At 49.2% G+C, this 25,787-nt stretch overlaps 1 protein-coding gene across 1 annotated transcript in view; it reads right to left on the bottom strand.

The window, feature by feature from the left end:
- Window positions 1-25,787, bottom strand: part of DNAH10 (dynein axonemal heavy chain 10) — a 152,141-nt gene that overhangs the window by 42,365 nt on the left and 83,989 nt on the right. The window contains exons 33-48 of the mRNA XM_058691462.1: window positions 24,426-24,560; window positions 23,641-23,793; window positions 21,521-21,709; window positions 20,919-21,065; window positions 20,182-20,373; window positions 18,540-18,658; window positions 16,241-16,399; window positions 15,242-15,377; window positions 13,940-14,062; window positions 12,302-12,436; window positions 11,802-12,018; window positions 8,993-9,112; window positions 7,842-7,987; window positions 4,759-4,911; window positions 3,182-3,442; window positions 982-1,154 (exon numbers count right to left, since the gene is read on the bottom strand). Of these exons, the coding sequence (XP_058547445.1) occupies window positions 982-1,154; window positions 3,182-3,442; window positions 4,759-4,911; window positions 7,842-7,987; window positions 8,993-9,112; window positions 11,802-12,018; window positions 12,302-12,436; window positions 13,940-14,062; window positions 15,242-15,377; window positions 16,241-16,399; window positions 18,540-18,658; window positions 20,182-20,373; window positions 20,919-21,065; window positions 21,521-21,709; window positions 23,641-23,793; window positions 24,426-24,560 (2,558 nt within the window). The remainder of the gene's footprint in view (window positions 1-981; window positions 1,155-3,181; window positions 3,443-4,758; window positions 4,912-7,841; window positions 7,988-8,992; window positions 9,113-11,801; window positions 12,019-12,301; window positions 12,437-13,939; window positions 14,063-15,241; window positions 15,378-16,240; window positions 16,400-18,539; window positions 18,659-20,181; window positions 20,374-20,918; window positions 21,066-21,520; window positions 21,710-23,640; window positions 23,794-24,425; window positions 24,561-25,787) is intronic.

The raw sequence follows: 25,787 nt of genomic DNA, 5'->3' as shown, positions 1-25,787 counted from the left end.
CAAAATCAGTCGTGAAGCCGTCGAGAGAGAGGGGGGCTAAATGCTACCATTTTCAGATGGATACACAGGCTGTGGAAAAGGACAACATTTCTATAGTCCTTTCTCCCCCCCTGGCCTCACGTTAATGAAATTTTAACGGAAGCTAACAAATCAAGTGCAAAGACCATAAAATCATCATCTATAATCTATCCTCCCGTAGGGGAGAAAAAGAACGTTATCCATAAATGACGTAAGTGACATAAAATGAGGACCTGACACGGCTTCTACTTGCTGGAATATAAGAATTTAAAATCAGCATCAAGGCCACCGGCAGCTTCGTATTTTAAGAACCAGCTCCATCCGGCCCCGGTTCGAGAACTTTCTCTGGTTGCTGGCAAAGAGCCCCTACTCCCCCCCTTAAATCCCTGAAGCTGCCTTCTCCTGGTCTTCCTCAAGGGTACCTGAGAACAAGTTTGGGTATGTGGAAAGCCCTCAACTAACTCACTTTTCAATTTTTTGTGGACTCAATGTGAACACCTTGCAGACCTACATAAAGCGCACGTTAACGTAAAGACAGAAGTCTAGCTTTAATGAGAAAAGTTTTATACCCAGAGTTAAACCTTTCCGTCCCTTGTGCTTACGTCTACGTTTTGTGGGTCTTTCACAAAATTTAACGAGCAACTGCAAACAATTCAGGTGCATTAGCAAAAGGCAACTTTAGAAAGAATACACGGTCAGTAGAGCATTCCCACCAAGGGCTTAAATATCACGTGTCTACGCATCTGTCTTTCACGGCTCCCCGGTCTTCAAGTCAAGGGCTTCCAAGTCATCTGGCCTTAACCAAGCCCTTAACCCTTTTCTTCATTTAACATACACAAAAAGACACTGGGTGATTAATTGATGCATTGACTCATCCATTTCACTGACAAGTCCTCTGTCTTAAAAGAAAATCCACCATCATACCCATGGGCCACATGGGGTATGGAGAGAAGACAAACTCACCGCCCCGGATCGGTGAGGAGAAGACCATTAAAAATTCTTGAGAGGTCTCGAAGATTAAAGATGTAATGGAACTTGGATGGTGTGGGAGGCAGGTCCTGCACAATGGTTTTGTAAAGCGCCAACGTGCAGAAGGTCAGCTTGTCACTCACAGCCATGATGCTTTCATGAAACACCTAAAAATTGAAAAGACACCCCCCCCCAAGTGTCTATCGATGGATGAATGGATAAGCCAATGTGGTCTATCCATACAACGAGTGGCACATCATTTGGCCACATCGAGGAGTGAAGCACTGATATGTGCCACCACACGGATGCACCTTGACAACATGATGCCAGATGAAAGCCTCCAGTCACAAAAGACCACGTGGTGTACGAGTCCCTTTATACGAAATGTCCAAAAGAGGCAAATCCAGAGAAATAGAAGGCATATCAACAATTGCCAGGGGCTGAAGGATGGGATAGCGGGACTACTTTTGGGTGATGAAAATATTCTGGAAGAAGGTGGTGGTGATGATGGCACAACATTGTGAATGTACTCAATGCCAGTAAACCGTACTTTAAAGTGGTTAAAACAACGAATCCTACACTATGTGAATTTTATCATAATTTTTATTTTTTTTAACGTTTATTTATTTTTGAGACAGAGAGAGACAGTGCATGAACGGGGGAGGGGCAGAGAGAGAGGGAGACACAGAATCGGAAGCAGGCTCCAGGCTCCAAGCCATCAGCCCAGAGCCCGACGCGGGGCTCGAACTCACGGACCGCGAGATCGTGACCTGAGCTGAAGTCAGACGCTTAACCAACTGAGCCACCCAGGCGCCCCTATCATAACTTTTAAAGAGGAGATAAGAGGGGCGCCGGGGTGGCTCAGTCGGTTGGGCGTCCGATTTCGGCTCAGGTCACGATCTCGGCTCAGGTCACGATCTCGTGGTCCTGAGTCTCGTGAGTTCGAGCCCCGCGTCGGGCTCTGTGCGGACAGCTCAGAGCCCAGAGCCTGTTTCAGATTCTGTGTCTCCCTCTCTCTGACCTTCCCCCATTCTCATGCTCTGTCTCTCTCTGTCTCAAAAATGAATGAACGTTAAAAAAAATTTTTAAAAAAAGAGGAGATAAGAAAAAAACTGAAAAAGCCAGAGAAACTCACCATCTGATTTGCTCTGTTTCCCTAGATTTTCTCATTAACTGACAAGTCAACATGATGTGAAACCAAAGCCCACACCAGCCCTCCGTTGGAGTCTGACTGGACTAGGGCAGACCTCACGGTTTTGGAAGCGAATGGCTTAAGGTAAGGCACGGAACACCAGGTGCTCACAGTCCCTGGTGATCACACCTGGCCACTCCACACCTTTACCTTTCCTGTCCCTGAAGACCGTGTGCAAACCTCACTTTAGGAGGGAAATGCCGGGAGCAGAAGGTCATCATTTAAATGCATGGGTTCCATTTGTGGGATGGCCAAGTTAAATCGACTTAAAAAGAGCGGTAACTAGTATCTAATGAGCATCTGCTACGTTCTAGACGCCGTGCCACACATTTTACGTGCATTCTCGGTGAGGTGGCTGCCGTCGTCATCCCCATTCCAGATGAGAACTGGGTCTAGGAGAGCTCAACGAACTTGCCCAAGGAGCAGCATGGGACCGGACTCCAGGTCCTGGTCCCCTAGTTAATTCACTGCTGCGGCTCAATGTGACACATGTAACTCAGGGCCACGTCATGACCTCCGTGGACCCAAGGCACTTTTGCCTTCTGGGCCCCTTCCTCCATAAAAATATGTTACTTTATCTTTTATGACCGCACTGATATAAAGATGCATATAATCCAGACTGGATATTTTTTCTTCCAGTTTTGAAAGAAAACATTTTTGTGTGCCCCTAAAAGTACCGTGGGCCTTGTGCCTGCTGTGTCTAATGCCTAAGAGGGCCATGCAAACACTCTACCCAACAGAAGGCCCTCTAGTTCAGACTGCTAATTAAATTTTTTCAAAGTTTATTTTTTAGACAAAGAGACAGAGTGATGGCAGGGAAGCGGCAGAGAGAGAGAGGGAGGCACCGAATCCGAAGCAGGCTCCAGGCTCTGAGCTGTCAGCACAGAGCCCGACACGGGGCTCGAACCCACGAACCGTGAGATCATGACCTGAGCCGAAGTCAGACGTTCAACCAACTGAGCCACCCGGGCGCCCCTAGACTGCTAATTAAAATCAAGTTACCGAGGTATGGCCTTTCAGAATGGAGGAATAAATTAAATGCAAAGACTCCTCTGAAGGAAATGGTACATTGAAGACGTTGAACAGCGAAATAAATCTCGGATCAACTTCATTGCGGCCTCCTCCAGCTTTTCCCATCGCAGCAATAAAGCCAAGGTCCCGAATGCTTTTGCAGTTTAGCTCCTTCCCACGGTCATACAGGTAGCCTTTTTCCAACAGCAGTTTCAGCAAGGCAATCGGCTGCTGTGTGCCATATTCGTCCACCTTGATTTAGTTTTTAAAGAAAGGCGATAACAGTAGTATCGTAAAGCAGAACTCAGGGAGGCCTCTGCTAACCATCTGAACTAATTCTCATCTCAGAGCACTCTGGTTTTAGTTGCATGGGGCTTCTCAAGGTTTGCAACTATAGATTCATTTGTAATTATTATTTTTTTTGTCTGTCTGCCTCACTCAGCTGTAAACTCCATGAGGGCAGGGACTACTTAGGTTCTGTTCGTCACTGCACAGCACCAGACCCATAGGAGGCGCTCAATAAATACACGTTAATTGGATGGATGCACAGATGGATGAAAGGGTATGTGGGTGTGTGCATGGATGGGTGGATGGGTGGAAGGAAGGAAGGTGGATGAATGGGTGGATGGATGGACAGATGGATGGGTGGATGGATGGATGGACAGACAGATGGATGGGTGGGTCAGTGGGTGGGTGGATGGATGGATAGACGGACAGACTAGTGGATGGAAGGATGGAAGGAAGATGGATGGATGGACAGATGGATGGGTGGGTCAGTGGATGGATGGATAGATGGACGGATGGGCAGATGGAAGGTTGGAAGGAAGATGGATGGACGGACAGATGGATGGGTGGGTTGGTGGGTGGATGGGTGGAAGAAAGGTAGGTGGATGGATGGGTGGATGGATAGATGGGCAAATGGAAGGAAGGAAGGAAGGAAGGAAGGAAGGAAGGAAGGAAGGAAGGAAGGAAGACTGGGTGGGTGGATGGATAGATGGATGGAAGGAGAGATGGATAGATGGGTGGATGAATCCTGGCTTTGCACACAGTCCATCTAGAGGATAGATTTTCAGAGGGAAAAAAAATGGTTCTGCAGAAATTACATAAATTTAAATTTTAGTACTAAGAAAACTTCATAACTCTCAGGCTCCGGGCCCAGAAACACACTCTTGCATGCTAAAGTTTCCCTTCCTTGGTAAATCCAGAGGAATCCTTGGGAGGTGTCTGACCTTATGCTTTCCATGTACCTGGGACTGAGAACGACACTATCATCCAAGCTCTGGCTCATCGAGAAACCACCTACTCAGATACATGCTGTGAAAAGCCTGGAGGCTGCCTGCTGCCTAACTCCTCTGGGAAAGCAATCAGTAAGGAAGAGTCCCGCTGTGTCCGTAGAACTTTCCAGTAACACTGTCTCCAGAGCTGGCTCCCATAACCGGCACCCTGCGGGCACCATGCGGAATGAAGGCACGTACTCACACGCCCACGGACTCCGCACACACACACAGTGCCGCAAGCGCGGCACGCGGCCCGGCCCCGCTGCCCCCTGCTCCTCAACCTTACACCACCTTTGGCATATTTAGGTCGTCCATGAACACCAGGAGGCGCTTTCCCATGGGCGGGCCGTACGTGTCTTTGGCTCGCTTCTCAACACTTGCTTCCAAATTTCTTTGGATATCCAGAGATGTGGTGCGGGAGGAGAAGTTGACCGTTAACACAATCTGGAAGAGAGAGAGAGATCGTTCCAGAAGGCGGTCATCTCTTCACAGTACCAGCGGGAAATGCTGGACCGTGCGCTGCCGTCTATTTTGCAAATTCACCGGCATCTGAACTCTCCTATAACCCAGTGCATGCCGGTACAGCATTCTTCCCCTTTAGCAGGTTGTGTGAGGCCAAGCATGACCAGTCACCACACACGGGCCTCTGGCACAATGTCAACTAGGGGGTCTTAGCTCTGCACGGTCTGGCTAAGTGACCTCCAAAAAGAGGTTTAACCTTCAAACAATTTTTTTAATATTTATTTAAATGCTTATTTTTGAGAGAGAGAGGGCAAGCAGGGGAGCGGCAGAGAGAGAGAGAGAGAGAGAGAGACAGAATCTGAAGCAGGTTCCAGGCTCTGAGCTGAGAGCACAGAGCCCGATGTGGGGTTTGAACCTACAAACTACGAGATCATGACCTGAGCCAGAGTCAGACAGACGGACGCCTGACCGACCGAGCCACCCAAGCGCCCCAAAGAGGTTCAACCTTTTAGAACCTCGTTTTTCTCATCTGTAAGACAGTTTTAATAGCATCTGCTTGGACTACTTCATAGGGTGATTTTATCACAGGAGATGAAATCCCCAAAGGCGTTTTCCACATGACAAAGTAATATTCAACCAGAAGTTACTATCATGCCTGCTATGTCTTAATAAATAGGCCAGAGAGAGCACCTTTGGAATTAATTGCTGAGAGAAAGGTGAGGGAGGCCCCGGGCCCCTGTGTGGACAGCCTCCCCCATGCACGGGGCACACACAGGACCCCTCACTGTGCTTCTTAGAGCACTTGGTGAGAGTTCGTGGGTCAGTGGTTCTCGCTCTTAATTATGCACCCAAATCACCTGGAGGGCCTGTGCCAAACGGCTCAAAGGGCCCCATCCTCAGAGCTTCTGATTCAAAAGGTCTAGGATCGTGTATGCGAGTTTTCAGGCAATGCTGCTGGCCTAGGGACCACACTTTGAGAACCACTGCTGCGGACGGCACTGTCCTCAGAGGTGCCGACAGGTGCACGGGAGCCGCATGCGATGAAGGTCAACGTGCGTCTCCTCATAACGAATGTGCACCGATGTGACTGCCGGCCCGATGAGCACCAGCTGCTGAGTCCCGATGGAGGGGCGTCGTGGGGGGCGTTCTGAATGTGGATGCTGTTTGCCTGACCCCACAAACTCTTAGGTCCCTCTGGCTATAAACATCCCCTCTGTGCCCTCCACAATGACATCCTTCAAGCTGAATAAACCCCGTTTCCGTGCACCTGTGACTGGGCTCGACCATCCGCGGGCAGTGTGGCCCTGTCTTGCCCACATCCTTCATGTGATGCCCATCGCGAAGCCTGGCTGACCACTCCCTGGCCTAGAGGGTCACAGGGCCCGGGGAACAAGCTTAAGTAAGAAAGAAGTCAGAAGAAGAGTCGCAGGAAACTCTTCTCCCCTCTGAGGTTCCAGGAGGCCAAAACAGGAATTGGAAAATTAAATGATGAGCAGATATTAACAAAAACAGAGAACTGAGTCAGTGAGCGGATTTGGGACAAGTATGTATCAGCTGGATATCCTGCAAAGCACAGGCAGCTTCTTGGAGGAGACAGAATCTTGCCTTGGTTATTAAAAAAAACAAAAACAAAAAACCATTAAATAAAAATTGTTTGAAGCCAGGACAGTTGAAATGATGAGCAGGTGGCCCATGTAAGGCAACTCTGAGTATAGAAAGGAGAATTGACAGCCTCCTTCCTTTTTTTTTTTTTTTTTAGTGTTTATTTATTTTTGAGACAGAGGGAGACAGAGTGCGAGCAGGGGAGGGGCAGAGAGAGAGGCAGACACAGAATCTGAAACAGGCTCCAGGCTCTGAGCTATCAGCACAGAGCCCGACGTGGGGCTTGAACTCACGAACCGTGAGATCCTGACCTGAGTCAAAGTTGGAAGCTCAACCGACTGAGCCACCCAGGCGCCCCTCTTTATTTTTTTTTAAGTGTGTTTATTTTGAGAGAGAGAGAGCGTGAGAGTGTGAGCAAGGGAGGGACAGAGACAGAGAGAAAATCCCAAGCAGGCTCCACACTGTGAGCGCAGATCCCAAGGAGGGGCTCGAACCCATGAACCGTGACATCAGAACCTAAGCTGAAATCAAGAGCTGGAGGCTTAACTGACTGAGCCCCCAGGCGCCCCTGGCACCCCCCTTCCTAATGTCTTAGGACCCTGGCACGTTCTGCAGTGTCATGTTTCACAGGGTTCATTTCCGAATTTGTCTCCCCTCCACCCAACTGTGAGTCCCTCCAGAACTGACTGCAAGTTCGCTCTTGTCTGTCCCTGTGGCACCCAGCTAGCTCAGTGTTCCCCACATGTCGGACCCTCCCACATTTAACACAGGCCTGGAGGAAAGAAAGGAAAACCTTGAGGTTTTCAAAACCACAGCAAGGTGATGGATAAAGAGACGGCCGGCCTCCAAGATGACCCCCGTCCACCCTCACCCTCCAGGTACTCATTCACCTGCGTAGCCCCCCCCACAGTGTGAAGGTGATTCACGGTGGTCTCTGTGTCACCCACAGACCATGGCCGAAGTGAGGGAAGGTGACTTCCTAGGTCACCAAAAGCAGCGTGGCATCCGATTTGCTCCGTCGTGGACGTGCACTCTGGCAGGAGCGGGCTGTGATATCAAGAGGTCACCCGGCAGCCCTCGGAGAGGTCCACATAGTGGGGAACTGAGGCCCACCATCTTGGAAGAGGGCCCTCCAGCCCCGGCCAACGGCTGGACAGCGGTCTCAGGACAGAGCGTGAGCGAGAACCGCCCAGCTAAGCCATGCCCAGATCCCTGACGTGCACAAATGGTGCGACAGTGAGCGTCTGTTGCCCTGGGCTGCTACGCGCGGGGGTGATTTGTTACCCAGCAGGATACCAACCACGACTTACGTTCATGTCCACGTTCAGATTTTTGAGGAAGTTCTGGGTGGTGGCTGTCTTAGAGGTGCCAGATTCACCAACCAGAAGAACCGGCTGCTTGATCTTGACCATCTGTTCCAGCATCCAGGTAGTGCGCGTTGTATCCACGGTATGAACTGGGGAACACGATAGGAGGGGGGCATCACAGAAACGTCAAAGGGGAGCATGCGGCAACCTGGAACGTCCCATAAAAAGCGTCAGCCAAACCCCAAGACGTGACCTTGAAAATGAGTATACGGGTACCACCTGGAATCTCACTGCCCCAATCGTTATTTTTAACAGCTCTATGGAGGCATCGCTTAAACACCATAAAATTCACCCATTTTAAGGGTGTGTTTTGGTGCATTTGGTACATTTCTACAGCTGTGCGGTCACTGCTACGGTCCAGATTCAGAAGCCCCAAACCATTCTTCATGTCCGACTCTGATGTATACTCGGGATGTTAAAAACTCAGTTTCTCCATGGCTTACATCAGTCACATATCTGCAGGGTTTGGTTTCCTGACCAACAACTTCCTCCAAAGACAGAATGAAACCACGAAACCAGGTCTGGCTTGCCCCTGCACTGGTTGTTTTTAGTCCTGACCGGTTCCTGGGGAAATGGGTATGTCTCATTCCATCAGAACCAAACCCAGACGTTTGTTTTGGGAAGTCATCCTGCCACTATGTTCTCTAAATAGCCAGAGGGGTGCGTTAAAAATACGGCACAACCCATTAAATGTCCGTGGTGGACGACCTCGCGAGGCAGCCCTTTTCACGACACACTGCCCTGCTCATTCCTCTCGCTTTCTTCCTTCGTTCCTTCACACAGCCGGCCAGCTCTCCAGGCTGCAGGGGGCCTGTGGAGACTTGCGGGGGGGGCAGAGCGGACTGTCCTATCCCCACCCCACCTGTCAGGCGACAGCTGAGAACCACAGACGTCTGAAGACGCTCAGAGCCAGCCGCACATAAACAGAATCAGAAACGCCACCCTCTTGGTGAGGCCCACGGCTCAATCTTTTCAGTTTCTCCGAACCAACGCTCTGGGTGGGACTCAGGGGGCCATGGAGGCCCCCGGATCTTTTTCGCTTCCTCACAGGACAAGAGCCATACACTGAGAATAGGTGCTTGGTTCTCACTCACCCAGGATGTCGATAAATTTCCTCTCGCGGACGTGAATGTATTCAGGAACTAGTTTATTCCACGGTATCCATTTCTTCTGTGCAGAATCGAAGTGAAAGTCATACATGGTTGGGAGGTGACCTGTGGTACATAATGGTCCATTTCGCTTCAGTCATAGGCACGGAAATACAGAGTCAGCTCCGGGACATGCATAAGACGAACTGATGCTACCCGCCCCCTGGACGGCAACTTAACCGAGTACTTCGAACTTACACTCCCGTCCACTGGGCAGGTACACGCTGAGCCCCCTCCCTGGGGATGAGAGAGTTCGGTGGCGGACAACCCTGGAACCTAGGCTTACAGTTGTTGGCGGCCGGGTCGGGGACGGAATGGAGACAAGTCAACAGGCAATGTCAACGCGGAGCGCTACGTTCCGCGACAGGGCAAGCGCAGGTGCGGCGGGCGCCCGGGAGGACGTCTGACCAGGAGAGGCAGGGAAGAGGTCGGAGAAGCGCCAGGTGCCACAGGGCACGCGGGGCGCCTCGAGGCGCCCCGCAGCCCACACTCCTCTGTACCTGAACATCAGGGGTGCTACGCAAATCAGCTCTAAGAAAGGTTCCTCGTGCACCTGCTCCCAGAGAGACTGCCACCCGGAGGCCCCAGCAATACCAAATTTTGCAGCCAGCACGGGGAGGAAGCCGTCCCAAAGGAGATGCCATCCAGTCTGAGACCTGAAGCAATGAGTCCTGAGCCAAGAGAACTGGGGGCCACTGGGAGGCTGTCAGGGAGAAGAGAGCACGGCGGGGTGGCCGAAGGACCAGAAAGGAGTAAGTGAGGAGTGCACACGGTGGGCAGATGAGGCAATGCTACAAGGGCTGCGGGGCTGTTGCGTGAAGAGCCTGGCAGGCCATTTCAGGGGCTTGTTCTCCACCCCGTCGGTCCTGGGCGTGTGACATTAGTCTCCAGTGGGACCCGTGATCGGGTCTGCCTCTGCAGAGATCAGTACGACTGTAGTGGAAAATGGATCTGGAGGAGGTGAGTGGAGACTGGGAGATCTGTCAGTGAGGCTCCCACCTTACCCAGGGCAGAGCTGACAGGAGAGCTCCCAAGAGATGTGGGGGTGGAGATCGACAGGCTGAAATGACAGGCTGGGGTGGGGGGAAGAAAGTGTCAGGGTCGCCGTGTGCAAGGTGGACAGACAGATGATAGAGAGATAAGAGGTGGGTAGATGATATAGATGATAGGTAGATGGATGGAAGGTAGATAGACAACAGATACACGAGTAGATAGATGAATGACAGACAACCCACAGACAGATCTCGGGACAGAGCTAGGGAATGAGGAGAAGGCTCAGGAGGGAAGGAGACTGGCAGGCCGAAGCTGTGAGCGCGCGGCCAGCGCTCCGTGAGGACTCGCAGCACGAAAGGAGGCTGGAAGACCAAACCCCGAGGCGAGGAAGGAGACGGACGAGCGGCCGGCAGGGAAGAGGAGGGACGTTTCAAGAGGGCAGGAAGTGGTCAGCCACGTCGGACGCCAGGCAAGGTCGGGATGGCGAGGACGCCAAGGCCCGTGGGCTCCGGTGGAGACGGCAGCGGACACGCTCACCGGAAGCACTTCCAGGGGAGCCGGGATTTGAAAGGGGGGGCGGGTGGCTGTTGGCTGAGAAGCAAGTGGGATGAGAAGACAGAGCTCGAAGCCAACCTTTCGAGGACTCGTGGCTTTCACAGGAAAGAGGTGGAGAGACGTCTCTAGAAGGGCATAGAAGGTTTCCCCTGAGCAGGTCCAAGAGCAGCTGGGAGGGAGTTGGTAGGAGGGAAACTGAAGAGACAGCTCAAGAGGAGCCCGGCAAGGAAGCCGGCACCTGAGCAGGACGGTGGAGAGCACAGTGCTCCCCATTAGGAAGCCCTGGGACCACTTTACTTTGCTGTTTACAAAGAACGCCCCGGGTAATGATGATAGGATACAGCTTAGAAAGATGGTGACCGGCCAAGTCATGTTCAAATATCATTGAGAACTAGACAAAGATGAGATGCCGGGGTGGCTCAGTTGGTTGAGCGTCCAACTTTGGCTCAGGTCATGATCTCCCGGTTGGTGGGTTCAAGCCCCGTGTTGGACTCTGCTGAAAGCTCAGAGCCTGGAGCCTGCTTCGGTTTCTGTGTCCCCCTCTCTCTCTCTGCCCCTCCCCCACTCACAGTCTGTCTTCTGTCTCTCTCTCTCAAAAATAAATGAACGCTAAAAAAAATTTTTTTTAAAGAACTAGACAAAGATGGATCCTAGCGTTACACAGAGTTCCTGAAAAAGGCATGTTTTCATCACACGTCGTTCTTGGAGGATGCACCTTCTTCACACGCAAGCTAAAAACCTTACTACGAAGATCTCCTAAGAATGACCTACAGATCCACCCTTGATCACCTCCTGTGAAAATACTCAGGAATACAGCAGATGAAAATTAGAGGTGGTTTTAAAAAAACAGGTAGAGAAATTCAAAGGAGAAGAAACTCAAAGTCACGCAAAGTGTGAAAATTTGTAAAAACTTAAACAGCAAAGGAAGCGAGCGCCTAACTAAACTCAGGGTGCGAGGGTGGGAGTGCTGGGGTGGGGAGGAGTTTAGACTCAACAAGACAAGCCAGTGAGGTTTCTGCTCTAGCAGCTCACACGCTGGAACTTCTGAGGGTACCCCGGGGGGGTCTGACCATCGCACGTGTGTCTACAGAAGCCAACGAGCTGGAAAACCCGTACGGGCATACGTATGGAGAAGCAAGGTCACTTCCTCCAAAACCCTCCCCGCAAAGCGCTGTGAGTAGGAAAACAGGCTACGCCCAGATCTTACCTGGCATCTCCCCGGGGCTGGCCCATTCCCCTTCCGTATCAACAGAAGGCAAAGAAGCAAGGCGTTTAATGCACTCGTCAAATTTAATCCTTCCATCCTCGAGCAGAGCGGCTCCCAGAGAACAGTACAGAGCCTCTAAGAAATAGCACTCCAGAAGGTCTGGTTCCTCTATTTCTCCTTCGAGTAGTGCATCCAACATCTTGGTTAACTGGGTTACCTGGTGCCCAGGCAAATCCCGGATCAGCCCATTCATTCCACTCCCCCACCCCAGGGTCAGTTCTGGTCACAAACCTCGGGATCCCAGGTCCCAGCGCGGCGGGAACTTATGACCCACCCTATCGGTTCCGTCAGATGGAGCCTGGCACCTTGTCCTGCACGGGGTCGCCAAAGAAAGCAACCTGTGACGTTACAGTTTACCCCTCTGGCATCTCTGCTTCCCTTGGCCTGTGGGTCCACCTTTAGGGAAGCTTCTCTCTTTGCTAACAGGGCTATTTTCTCACCATATTTAGGTCTGTCTGCGGAACGACGGTCTTCAGCTTCTCGCCTCGTCTTCCATCCACTGTCCCTTCCACAATCACATCGATGAGATAGGGCACATACTTCTCAAAGAGACTCTCTAAATTGCTTTGCTCTGCCTATAAAAGAGCAGAATTGCAATGCATTTTCGAGGGCTGCTTTAAGGGGAAGTTAGTGGAAAGCTGATCTTGGCGAAAGAGGGATGAGAAAGGTCTTCTGATGAAGGGTAGATTTGGCAGGTGAGTAAACCCCGATAACAGCGCCTTCCGTTTGTGGAGAGATTTGTCCTTCACGGTGCACTTTCATTGCAAAGCGCTTCGTCTCACTGCCATAGCATCTACCCCGCCACCTGGGAGGGAGGGAGGGAGAATAACAGGTCCCATTTGACAGAAATGGGGCTGATTATCTTCAAGTTCAAGTAGTGCGGCCACAGTCATCTTGCAAAGAGTGCAAAGCAGTGGAAGCCCCTCTCCCTATCAAGGCGCTGAGGACCACCAGGGGTCGCACGGGCCCTGACACAACTGTCTCTCCCTTACGACGGTGCCTCCAATGGTCCTATCATGCTTCCCTCGGTCTTCTCTTCTCTGGGATAATTATGTCCTGGTTTCCAATTCACCATCAGCCTAGCAGTCCTTCCAGTGATACACCCAAACCACCTGCGTCGCTTTGAGAACGCAGTCATGGTGTCCTGGGTGTGTGGTCAAGCCACTAACTTCACGTGACTGTCACACCTATCTCTATACTTTTCAATGAAGCCTTTTGTTACGATACACATTTTAGCAGCCACGTGACACATGACGTGGTTTGAGGTCAACTAAAACCGTCAGAACTCAATTACATGACAAGCTAGGTCCTTCACATTGCATTCGTCCAATTCAACAAAAGCTGGGCCCCTCTAGAGAGAAGTCTCTCAACAGCTGGGCTTGGCTGCAGCAGGAGTTGCCAACTACAACCCACAAGCCAAACCTGGCCTGCCACTTCTTTGTGTAAATAAAATTTTTTTGGTACATAGACATGACCATTCGTGTACTTTAGCTGCTTTCATACCACGATGGTATAGTTGAGTAGTTGCAAAAGAAACCAGCCGGCCCACAAAGTTTAAAATATTACTCTCAATCCTTTTACAGGAAAAAAAAAATGTCAACCCTTGATCTAGACTACTGGAATCATCACGTAGCCCTGGGGCGCTTAGGTGGCTCAGTTGGTTAAGCGTCCGACTTCAGGTCATGATCTCACAGTTTGTGAGTTTGAGCCTTGCATCAGGCTCTGTGCTATCCGCATAGAGCCTGCTTCAGATCCTCTGTCCACCTTTCTCTCTGCCCCTCCCCCCAGCTTGTCTCTTCCCTCCCTCCCTCTCTCTCAAAATAAATAAATAAGCTTAAGAAATGAAAAAAAAAAAAAAAGATTACCTATCCCACCAGCTATGGAATTATCTGGAAATCTAGTAAGTGTGTCTTCCAGGTTTTCATCCAATTTATTGATGCTCTGACACTGTGCTTAAGATCACAGGCAGGTCAAGGTCAAGGTCATGGCTTCAACTACAAACACCCCCCTGGATTATGTTTATTCAGCTAGGCACAAATACTAATAACTTTTAAGTTCATTTTAGAAATAATTTTCACCTTGTTTTGTATTTGATTAACCCATCTTTTCCAGTACGGTTGATATTTCAAGTTTTTAGGATCCACATAAACCATTCCACATCGAGACACAGTTGCAGGAGAGGCATACTGCAAATCTCCAACCTAGAGAAATAAAGGAAATCAGTCACATCTAAAGCTATGAACAGCTGAATGGCATGTTTAAAGGCCTTTGCTTTGGGCAAAGTTTTCACAACTGAATAAAACCCGAGTCATGCCCAGATTAACATAGCTTTCATGAGGCTTCCAACTGAACACTTAGGTTTATCATGGGAAGGTTATACATTTCTGATGTAGCACCTTTTTAACTTTTCTTTTACTATAAATTAATATGAAAATTAATATGCTGTAGAATATCTGGCAAAAATAGAAAACTATAGAGAAGAAAATAAGTTACCCAAAATACCAACACCAAGAAATAAACATTGTTTTGGACTGTTTTCCTTTCAGTACTTTTTTTCTTCATTTTTTAAAACATAGTTGAGATTGGGTAGTATAAAACTTAATACATACCCATCTAAACCAGCAATATTAACACACCTATCTCTTCATGAGAAAAAAAAAAAAGACACCGTTCAGTCAGCCAGTAAGGTAAGGAAATATGCACTCATCAGTGAATTTTGCAGGCCAACTTAGGAACAACTTTAACATTAAGCTGAAGTGAAAACAAGTCTCAGGGCCACAGCTATGAAACAGGTTCAGAGGCTATGATAGAAAGTTTGCAAAAACAAATGAAAAGAAAATTAAAGGCAAATAGTGTGAGAGAAAAAAGAAGGCAACTACAAACTAAGACCAAAAAAAAAAAGGCTCAAAAAGAAAGCAAACATAGTAGCAGTATACTAGTTGGCTCTACAGTAAATATTTCCATATTCATAATAATGCAAATACTTTTTACTGATTTAACTGATGTAGCAATCAGTTTAGTTTAGTATTCTGAGGAGGGGAGTGAGCTAGCGTTGTGAGAGATGAACTCTCGCTTTCATAGCAGTCATAGCATAGATACTGTGTAAACTTGATACGGGAAGAAACAGCATGCTAAGTGTGTCCTGTACAGACAACAGGATAATGATCAGCAGAAACAACCCAAGAATGAAAAGCAGTTACCTCCGGGATACGGTAAAGAGGAGTAAGAAGAGTAAGCGAAGTATTGAGTTGTCCTCATCATAAAAACTCTTCTTGCACTGTTTGGGTTTTCTTTGGCCATCTATATTTATTACCAATTTAATAAACATTTAAATTCTTAACTGCAAGACATATTAAAAATTATTTTTCATCACTACTTGCCTCAAAGAGCAGAGCACAGTGCGCTTGAAGCCGAATGCGCTCACCGTTGGCCAACGTCAACAGCCTGTTGTCGTCCATCACAGAATTCATGTTTTCCACCCACAGAGCATCCACATCACCATCAAATAAAATATACCTATAGCAACCCAAGAAAAGTAAGCCAGGCTTTCTCATGGAACTTGGTGTCCCTTTCCCATTCATGACGAATGTCTTTTTCCCAGGGTTCTGTAGCCAGGACCTGACACAGAGCACCCAACTTGGTCCAGAGGTTTGACCCATAAAATCAAAAGGAAAAAAACAAACAAACCATAATATCTGTGTGAGTCAGTCACTGACACTGAAGAATAATGCAACTTCACACAAAAATCTGAATTTCTTGCTTCTCTTGCAACCCGGAAGGCTGAAAACACAGACCTGCGCTCCTGCCTGGGAACAATCTGCTGGAGCTGAGCAGCAGCTGTGTGTGGAGACGGATAGGATCAGAGTCTCAGTCTTTTCTTAAAACTGAGAATGTCAATTGCTATTGGTCACTGGTTTTGACACCAACTTTCCTTACGGTAAGGTTAAGAGCAAAGGAAAGTATTTCATATACCCTATCCGTGTATAATGGATTGAATGTACTTTTGGCTCCCAAAAGATATGTCCATCCAGAACCTGTGACTGTGACCTTATTTGGGGGGAAGAAAAGATTTTTGCAGGCGTTAAGGATCTCAAGATGACAGCATCTTGGATTACCCAGGTGGGCCCTTATCCAAGGACAAGTATCCTTATAGAGAGCAGAGTATCCTAGCAGTTGAGGAGACAGAGATAACACACAGAGAACTGACATGGCATCTGGCACTTTGTGAGCAGGGCCTTCAACATCTGACTCTAAGTCTGTGGGCGTCCATGCATGAAACTACAATACTATACGTTGTCTTTTTTTTTTCTTTACCTATAACATTCAGATAATTAACATGAGGCTAACCCAGGCTCTCTCCCATTTACAAAGGTACTCACTTTCGCTCCTTCTTATCCGTCGGCCTGTTGATCTCCCGGAAGATGTTCGACAGCACCCCGTCTGTCCAGTCTCGGGTGGTGGGGTCCAGGATGCCATAGAGCTCTATGACACTCACGGCTTTGGGGTTTAGGATGTACAACTTCGTCATCAGCCCGAGCCTAAACCCAAGGAGAGAGGCTGCAGCTGTGGTCCAGGTGGACTACACATTAGGAAAACAGTCTGGACTGCCTAGGTGGGGGTTAGATGTTTGGGATCCAGTCCAAAATTTCAAATGCAACCCACACAAACTCTCCCCTGGGCTTCTCCATTACCGTCAATGGCTTACACTAAATGCAAGGGTACAGGGTCGCCTGGGTGGCTCAGTCAGTTAAGCGTCCGACTTTGGCTCAGATCATGATCTCACGATCCGTGGGTTCGAGCCCTGCATCAGCTTCTGTGCCGACAGCTCGGAGCCTGGAGCCTGCTTCACATTCTGTGTCTCCCTCTCTCTCTGCCCCTCCCCCACTCACACTCTGTCTCTCTCTCAAAAATAAGTAAACTTAAAAAAAAATTTTTTAATGCAAGGGAACCATGTTTCACCAAAAATATGGCCCCAGCACAAGCAAGGTCTGAACTGAAGGCAGAGCCTTGCCTGTTCAGGGCAATGAGAAGCTAAGTTACGTAGTCGTGCCTGTGACGATTTACGTAAAGATTTCATAATACGCGTACAGGAGACAACAGTCGTCCAGGACTACGTAACACACCCTTGGACCACTAACGCTCAATCTCTCGTATCTACGGGATGTCTGCTCTGTGCTGCTGACTTGGTACGTCATGTGGATGGGGCATTTGCCACCATAATGCCTGCAAATTCCTGCAACACGATGGGATGAATTTGTCTACAGAAAACCACACCTCGCACAAACAGTTCATAATTAACTACCTAAAAATAATGGTGGCGTGCAAATACACACACGTATGTGACAGTTCTATCAACTACCTAACAATGAATTAATTAAAGAACAAAAGGCAGGAGGGCTATGGCACAACCCACTTGAAACCAGGGAGCCACTGTCCAGTGGCTTTCTCATAAGAAACATAAGAAGAATTAAGAAAAAACGGCAGTCACTTACTCACTGATCTTATATAGACTATCTAGAAATGTTCACATCACAAAGATCGTAAGTCTTGATTTAGATTTTTGCTGGAATATTCGCACGCAGCGAAGTCTTTCTGGGACCTAGTTATTACTTAGGAGGAGAGCGAGAGGTGAGAAAACCTGTTTTCAGTACAAGGATGGGCACGACAACTCACTCCAGGTCTTTAGAATGTTCTGTATCAGGAGTGTGAGATCCCTTTCCTAGCTCCCACTGGGCTGACAATGGTTAACTCATCTGGGGAGGGGACACTCTGTTTTTGGCCACTCTGATACCATAACAAGGGTTGCATAATGGTGAGCGTCCTGCCTTACTCTGAAGGAGCAACCTGAACACCAAGAAAATACAACTTAACCAGTTAATTTTCAAGATATCTTTATAAGGTTGTTTGTGAAATACTTCCCTCACAGATGATCCCGGTCACAGGGTGATGCACACAAGGGTCACTGTTTTGCCTTCTAAAATAGGTGAACTAGGGGCGCCTGACTGGCTCAGTCAGTTAAGCGTCTGACTTCGGCTCAGGTCATGATCTCACGGTTTGTGGGTTCGAGCCCTATGTCGGGCTCTGTGCTGACCGCTCAGAGCCTGGAGCCCGCTTCGGATTCTGTGTCTCCCTCTCTCTCTGCCCCTAACCCACTTGCATTCTGTCTCTGTCTCTCTCAAAAATAAATAAACATTTAAAAAAAAAAAAAAAAGCTCACTCTCTCTCTTAAAAAAATAAAAACAAAAATAAATAAAAATAGGTGGACTAACTCAGCAATGAAACAAATCGAGACACTTCGAGTCTAAAGTGGTGTTTAGGACACTGATGTGTTCAGGTTTCAGTTTTCAGGACTGTATGTTTCACTCTGTATTGCATGCGATTCTGAAGCTGACTGGGTCATGAAAATAATTGGTGGCCATGAAGCTAAGGTATTAAAAATGTTTCACATTCCTTTCTGACTGGATTACACCCTGGCTTGAAAATGTCTTCCCCGTGGTAGCTGTATGTAGTTTCAAACACAAATGAACTTTTTACTTTCATGATTTAAAAAAAAAAAAAAAAAAAAAAAGGCAGAGTTTTAAGACAAACCTAACCTCCCAGGAATCGAGAAGGCAAAGTGTAACTAGGTAATACCACCACGACCGGGCAACGAGGCCCCCTCCTCGGGGTCATACTCACTTGGTCTGGGCCTGACACAGGGTGTTAATGACCACGGACTTGCCCCCTCCCGTGGGCCCCACCACCATGGTCGTGTGGCGGGTCAACATGGTCTCGAACATCTGAACCACTTTATCCACCTGTGGGGCAAACATTGGTAGCTAGGGTAACACAGCTTTTTTTAAGACAGCTTTATTGAGCTATAATTCACTTACCATGCGATTCACCCATCTCAAGTGTGCGATTCGGTGGGTTTTAGTATGGGCACAATCACGACATTCAGTCTTAGAGGGTTTTCATCACACGTTCCCCCACCCCCAAAACTCTGCACCCGTAGTCAACCCTTCTAAGCCCTGCCCCCAGCTGCGGGCGCTGTTCATGTGCTGTGTGTTCCCGTGGATCTGCCCACTCTCCATAAATAGATGGAATGACATAAATGGAATCACACGGTATATGTGGGCCTTTGTGTCTGGCTACTTTCAGCACGTTTTCAGGGTTTATGCACATTATATCGTGGGTCAGGACTTGATTCTCTTTCGTGGCTGAGTGAAATCCCATTGCACGGATAGATCACATTTTGCTTATTCATCTATGGGTGGACATTTGCACGTTTTCATTTTTCCCCTCTTACAGATAATGCTGCTACAAACATTTGTATACAAGTTGTGTGGACACCTGTCATTTCTCTTGGGGAGATACACAGGTCGTGTGGTTAAGTCTGTGTGTAACTTCTTGGTGAACTGCCGGGCTGTTTTTCTAACAGCCGCTACACCATTTTACATTCCCACCAGAAAACACATTGTTGTAAACAACCACATCCAGAGGAAAACCTCAGCGCCAGGAAAGGTGCCAAGAGCTCTCTCATCTGTGGCCAGTACCTGCTGCCCCAGCCCGAGGCCTCTGGGTAGCCTGATGCCCCGAGATAGCCCGACCAGAGGCGGCCACCCTGGTCCTGAAGCTTTAGGCATTTAGACCCTCAGGAGAACACTCTGGCAGTTCATGGCTTAATGATGACATATACAACCTTACAGACTTGAGATGATCAAAATCTTATCGGTAACATTTAATTTAATAATGGTTGGACCCCAAAGCAAATACTTCAGTTATCATATTATGCCAAAAACAATGGGTGGGTGATACGTACATACAGTGGGAAACTATTCTGCCTTAAAAAGGAAGGTGACTCCAACACATGCTATTACACGGATGAGCCGTGAAAACATGCAAAGTGAAAGAAGCCAGTCACAAAAGGACAAATACCTCAGGATTCCACTTACATGAAGTCCCCAAAGGAGTCAGATTCATAGAAGCAGAAGGCTGGGTGCCAGGTAGGTGCCAGGGGCTGGGGAAGCGGAGGGGAGGGGGGAGTCGCTGGTTAACGGGGACCGAGTCTCAGTTTCGCACAATGGAAAAGTTCTGAAGATCTGTTTCACGATATGAATATACTTAACACTACTACCCTGGACTAAAACTGGGTAAGACGGAAATTTTTATGGTATGTGTACCTTACCACACTAAAAAAAAAAAAAAAAAAAAAAAAAAAGGCAGGGAAAAATGGTTAAGACAGTAAATGTTATATTATTTCTATTTTAATGAAAAAAAAAAACAAAAACAATGCAAAGGACCCAGAAGAAGCCCGTGAAGTCATTTCACGCTGCCTTACCTGGACAGGTAAGACAATGTAGCCGTTCTCCTGCTGCACCTGTTCTACGGCGTCATTAAAATCGGGGTAGCGAACACGCGGGCAGTCCAGTCCAGGAAACAGATCGGAAATCAAACCGAGGAAAAGAGGGACGTCCTCAAATACAAACTTGGGCAGGTTCATGTCTCGAAGGGCCCTCATCAGCACCACATCCTGGATGGAATGAAACGGACATCTTCAAAGATATTTCTGAAAGACCCGGACACTGGTCTAGGAATCCTGTTATGAAATTTTCTATAAATTTTAAGACACCAAGCATTGTCAGCACAGTCTCCAGAGAAAAACGTGAGCCTGTTGCCCACAGAGCAGCACTGACTGAAGTCTGCTTCAGAGTAGGCCCTGTGCTTTCATTGCAAAGCGGAAAAAGACACAAAATTCGTACTCGTGCTTTCTTGAGGCCTGGGTTTATCGCCATCCCTCCACCCCACCATCCTGCAATTGTGGATTGATCAGAGGCATCAGAAACTGTGGTGCCGTGGAGACACTGAAATTGACCTATGGTAATAAGTCAAATTAGAAAAAACAAAACAAAACATATGATGGCTAAGAGACCCAACTGAGGCCAGCAACCCAGTGAAGTGACAGCTAAGGCTAAACCTTTCCCACGAGTACCACATAGTAGCCCGTCACCCATCCTGGCGGTTGTCAGGTGCGTGGGAACCGAAGACCCAGAGGACGTGAGCACACGTGGCCCCTACCTCTCTAAGTTCCGAAGAGCCTCTCTTCAGCTCTCCAGCCATTACCAACACCGATTTCAGGGCTCTCAGTCCAAAATCATAGTGGTGTTGCTTGGAGAGCTGTTCCCGGGCCAGCTTGTACAGGACAGTCATCTTTTTGGCCAGCGTCTTTTGTGATCAAAGATAATGACGAACAAAGAAAGAAAATGACCCGAGAGCAAAGGGACACCATTCTACAAACAAAACGGACGTATGGGTGCTCAGATGGAACTGCTCTATGAACAAGCGAACCCGACGGAATCCAGATAAAGTCTGTAGCTGAGCTGAAAGCACAGCACCCACATCACTTCCCCGGTTCTGACAACCAGCCTTGGGGGTGTCAGGTGTCATCACTGGGGAAGCTGGGGGAGGGGCACACAGAACTCCCTGCACTTTGGTTGTCACTTCTTGGGAGTCAAATTATTTGAAAATAAAACTCACAATTTTAAAAAGGGGCAGGAGAATGGGGGGAGGGAGAGAGAGAGAGAGAGAGAGAGAGACAGCAAGCAAGCCACACAGAATGCAAACTTGCCAAGCCCCCAGTCCAAAAGCAGAGCCAGGGCGGACCAACCACAAGGCCTCACCTTGGCCCAGAGGAAGCCCTCCGAGAAGAGCATGATCTCACAGATCTGCTGCAGGTCGGGCACGATCACCACCACGGGCCTGAAGAGGGCCTTCACTGACTCGGGCAGCTCCGTGCGGCCAGCGTAGCCGGGATTCATGGTGATGAAGATGCCCATTCTCGAGTCCAGGGAGATCTCCTGCCCTTCAAACTGGAGGGTGACAGGAAAGGAAGGGGGTTACGGCCGGCAGACATCACCTTCAGCTCCCTTCCGTTTCCGGGTGTTAAACGTAGAGCCCTCGTGCTTACGGCCTGAGTGTTCTGGGGGGCAAGCCTTGCCCTCCCCCAAACTCTGATCCAAATCAAGGGTCTGCACACTTGAGAAGTGGCAGGTGGGGGGAAGGAGTGCAGCCTGGGGATGGTCCGAGGTGCTGTGTGAGCCCCAACAGGTTACCTAACTTCTCTGAGTCGGTTTCCCTTTCCGCAAGGTTGTGGCGATTGAGCGAGGCGATCTGAGCTCGAGCACACAGTGTGGCGCCCCACGCAAAGTGGATTTTCATTCAGGTTACCTGTGACTCCCCGAATCCAGCCTCAACCCCGCCCCCCGGGCGCCTGGACATCAACCCTTCCCACCTCTTCATCCTCCGGGTGCCTCGGGGACCAACAAACTGCAGGAATCTCAACATTTTGAATTTCTTTAGCCTACAGTTGAGTTTCACCTGCCTCAACTTTTTTTTTGCTAAGAGCTTACTATTTTATTTCTTTCGCTGGTCCACCATAGAGACAAAAAATAGGAAATTCTATTTTTATGAGGCACGGGTGGCCTCGGTGACAAGGGGGGCAGCCCAGCAGGTAGCTGATGCTCCCCCTGTCTCGTCCCCCCAGGCTGCACTGAGACCACTCCCACCCATGTCCCAATATCCACAGGAGGCCCAGACTGCCCCCCGGAGATGACGGACGGGTTATTTATTATTTAGCCTGAATGCATTGCAGGTTCAATTTCCCTCCCTCACAAGCAGTAAGGCCAGCCCTGAACGATTTCAGAAGAACGAATTAAAAGGAAATCCACCCAAAGCCCTTCTGGGAATCCCGAAAATGTTTACCAGTACCTAGTTTACATAATCTCTCGACAATGAGCCACACTGAGGCCCGGGAGGAAAGCAGGCGGGTGGCTAGGGCCAGGGAGGTACCCCCGAGCAAATCCGCACCAGCCTGAGCCACATTTGGGTCCCGAACTTCTGAGGCTCTGTAGGACCTCAGAGAATACACAGGAGATTTCAGGCACAAAGGACGGACGATTCCAGGCACACAGGGACACATACGGTGTGACAAGACATGGTGCGTCTGCAGGGCGAGTGTCATGAGGTGACAAGAGTGCAGGGCACACGGGGACACAGGGACAGGAGGGGAAGCAAAGGACACTGGGATCAGAGAGGCCCTGGTGCAGGGGACTGGTCCGGCCACTCTGGTCCCTTTTGTTACAGAACCCACTTCTGGAGTGTGCGGATCACATAATTAGATCATGCTTCTCCAAATTCTCATCCAGCTTCATCAGATGGAATGGATTTTATTTGTTTGTTTGTTTGTTTGTTTATTTATTTATTTGTTGTGTTGAGAGAGAATGTGTGAGTGAGCAGGGGAGGGGAAGACAGAGAGGGAGACACAGAATCCGAAGCAGGCTCCAGCCTGTGAGCTGTCAGCACAGAACCCGACGTGGGGCTCGAACTCACAAACTGTGAGATCATGACCTAAGCCAAGGTTGGATGCTTAACCGACTGAGCCACCCAGGCGCCCCATGGGACATTAATCTTTAAGGCTGCCTTTTTTCTCAAACTTGGGAAGTGACCACGAATGTTTTTCTCCTTTAAAGGGGGCCCTGTACGTCACTTACTTGAGAACACTGCCTTGCCCGCCGATAGCAACTTTGCATATGTCCGGAATTAGTTTGAAGTTCTTAGAATACCGCAGTCCTTAACTGTCAAAGATGCTGATAATTTTGGAAAACCCAACCATCTCAATTTGAAAGCAGAAGTCTGTCAAATCATCTGTCAGCAGCCTGGTGCGGAAGGGCGACTACCCAGCACCTGGTGAGGTTTCCGCCCTGGAGCATGTGGTCCAGGCAGGCCCCGCGCTCAGCCTCACCTGGAACGTGGTCACCTGATGGATCAGAGCGTTTCGGATCGTCTGAATCTGGGATGAGATGACCGACAGCACAGAGGCGTCGATTCGATTAAACTCGTCAAAGCAGCCCCAGGCCCCACACTGGGCGAGGCCGGAGAAAATCTTCCCAATGGCCTAGAATGAAAGAAATGGCAGGACAAGGGCAATTTTTATCTTTCAAACTGCAAGCGATACGTTTGCAGAGACATCGCCTAAATTAAAGCAGACGGTGAACATCAGGTTGGCGGAGAGGCAGCTGGCCAACCACCCCACGAATGGATCTTTCTGGCAACACTTCCGGGACCCTCTCACGGGCCAGCTCCCATTCGCAGGATTTTACAAACTAAGGATTTGCATGGAAAACTCCAGATCTCTGGCCTCTCTTGAGATACTGGAAACTCTAGCAACACCGGGTCCGCTTTCCCAAGTGGTAACAACCACAGCTAAACAGTGGCTCCCCCCGCAGCCGAAGCACTGCCTTCTATTGGCCACAGTCTTCACCACTCCCTATTGTCTCTATCTGCTGCTTTCCTCGTTATCTATGTGGCTCTGGTGGCATCTCTGTTTGCAACGCTTGCTCTCCAAGCTGCTAACAAAGCTGACCCGTGTACGTTCTGGGACCGGGGGCGAAAGATTCTCCGCTCGACTCTTCCAGTCGCCTCCATGTGTTTTCATGGAAGAGAATGAGGTGAGACGCCTTCCCGCCATGCCCCACTTTTAGCTCTCTGCCCAGTAACACAGCACCGGGAGGGACGACGAGGCCTTACCTTATAATCCATGCCTTCACCGCAGTTGGTTACAACACAGAGCAGGCCCAGGGCTTTGGCTAGATCCTTGGTGGTCTCGGTTTTGCCAGTCCCTGCCGGGCCAGCAGGGGCCCCTCCCAGATACATGGACAGTGCCTGTTATGAGCGAAATGCAAAACATACATTGGTCTGATTCTCACAAGGAAACGGGCGTCATTTCCCAAAGCACTGTGATAATCTATGTGCGACATACACGTGTGGCAATGGACAAGTTCACACTCACCCTTCTTATTATTTACTTGAGAGGGAGAGGGAGAGGGAGAGGGAGAGGGAGAGGGAGAGGGAGAGGGAGAGGGAGAGGGAGAGGGAGAGGGAGAGGGAGAAGGAGAAGGAGAAGGAGAAGGAGAAGGAGAAGGAGAAGGAGAGAGAGAGAGAGAGAGAGAGGGAGAGAGAGGGAGAGAGAGAGGGAGAGAGGGAGAGAGAGAGGGAGAGAGGGAGAGAGAGAGGGAGAGAGGGAGAGAGGGAGAGAGAGAGGGAGAGAGGGAGAGAGAGAGGGAGAGAGGGAGAGAGAGAGAAAATCTTAAGCAGGCTTCACACTCAGCATGGAGCCCAACGAGGGGCTCGATCCCACAATGGTGGGATCACGACCTGAGCCGAAATCAAGAGTCAGACACTCAACCGACAGAGCCATCCAGGCATCCGACACACTCACCTTTTCTGATAGTCACCATTCTTAACGTTTCTTTTCTGTGTTTTTCCACTGACCGCTACCGGCCACCCCCCACCGCATGATACAGGAACCAGTATACCCAGGACGAAGCAACATGCGAGAATCCGTGCCGACACTAAGGACAAGGTCCCGGTAGGTCCCAGAGTTGGGGCTCACGGACACATGTTCATCTGTGCAGTAAAGGATTAGTCCTCCCCAAAGAAAGGTTTGGCCCTTTGTCTCCAGATTCTAGGAGTTGACCTCTAAGCCCCGGGAATGTCCTGAGAACAGTGACCTTGGGCCACATGGTATCAGCGTGACTTCTAGAGGGGCTGGAGACTAACGTCGGCCATCGGGGTGATCAGCCATCGCTACATGACCAGTCCCCAACTGAATCCCTAGACACCAAGGCTCTGAGGAGCTTCCCTGGGTGACAATACTTCATGCATGCTGCCACATGTCACCGCTGTAAGAAATGATGCCGTCTGCACAACCACACCGTGAGAGGAAGCCGAAGCTTCGCGCCTGGTCTCTCCCGGACCCTGTCCTAAGCCTTCCTACTGCCGATTTTGATCTGCGTCCTCTTGCTATAATAAACCACAACTGTGACTGTAATGGTTTTTCTGAGTTCTGGGAATCCTTTTAGCAAATTATTAAACCTGACGGGGTTTCAG

This window comes from Neofelis nebulosa, chromosome 11 (assembly GCF_028018385.1).
Source record: "Neofelis nebulosa isolate mNeoNeb1 chromosome 11, mNeoNeb1.pri, whole genome shotgun sequence".
Lineage (NCBI taxonomy): Eukaryota > Metazoa > Chordata > Mammalia > Carnivora > Felidae > Neofelis > Neofelis nebulosa.
Note: the sequence above shows the minus strand (reverse complement) of the source record. Positions and strands in the feature narration are given on the sequence as shown.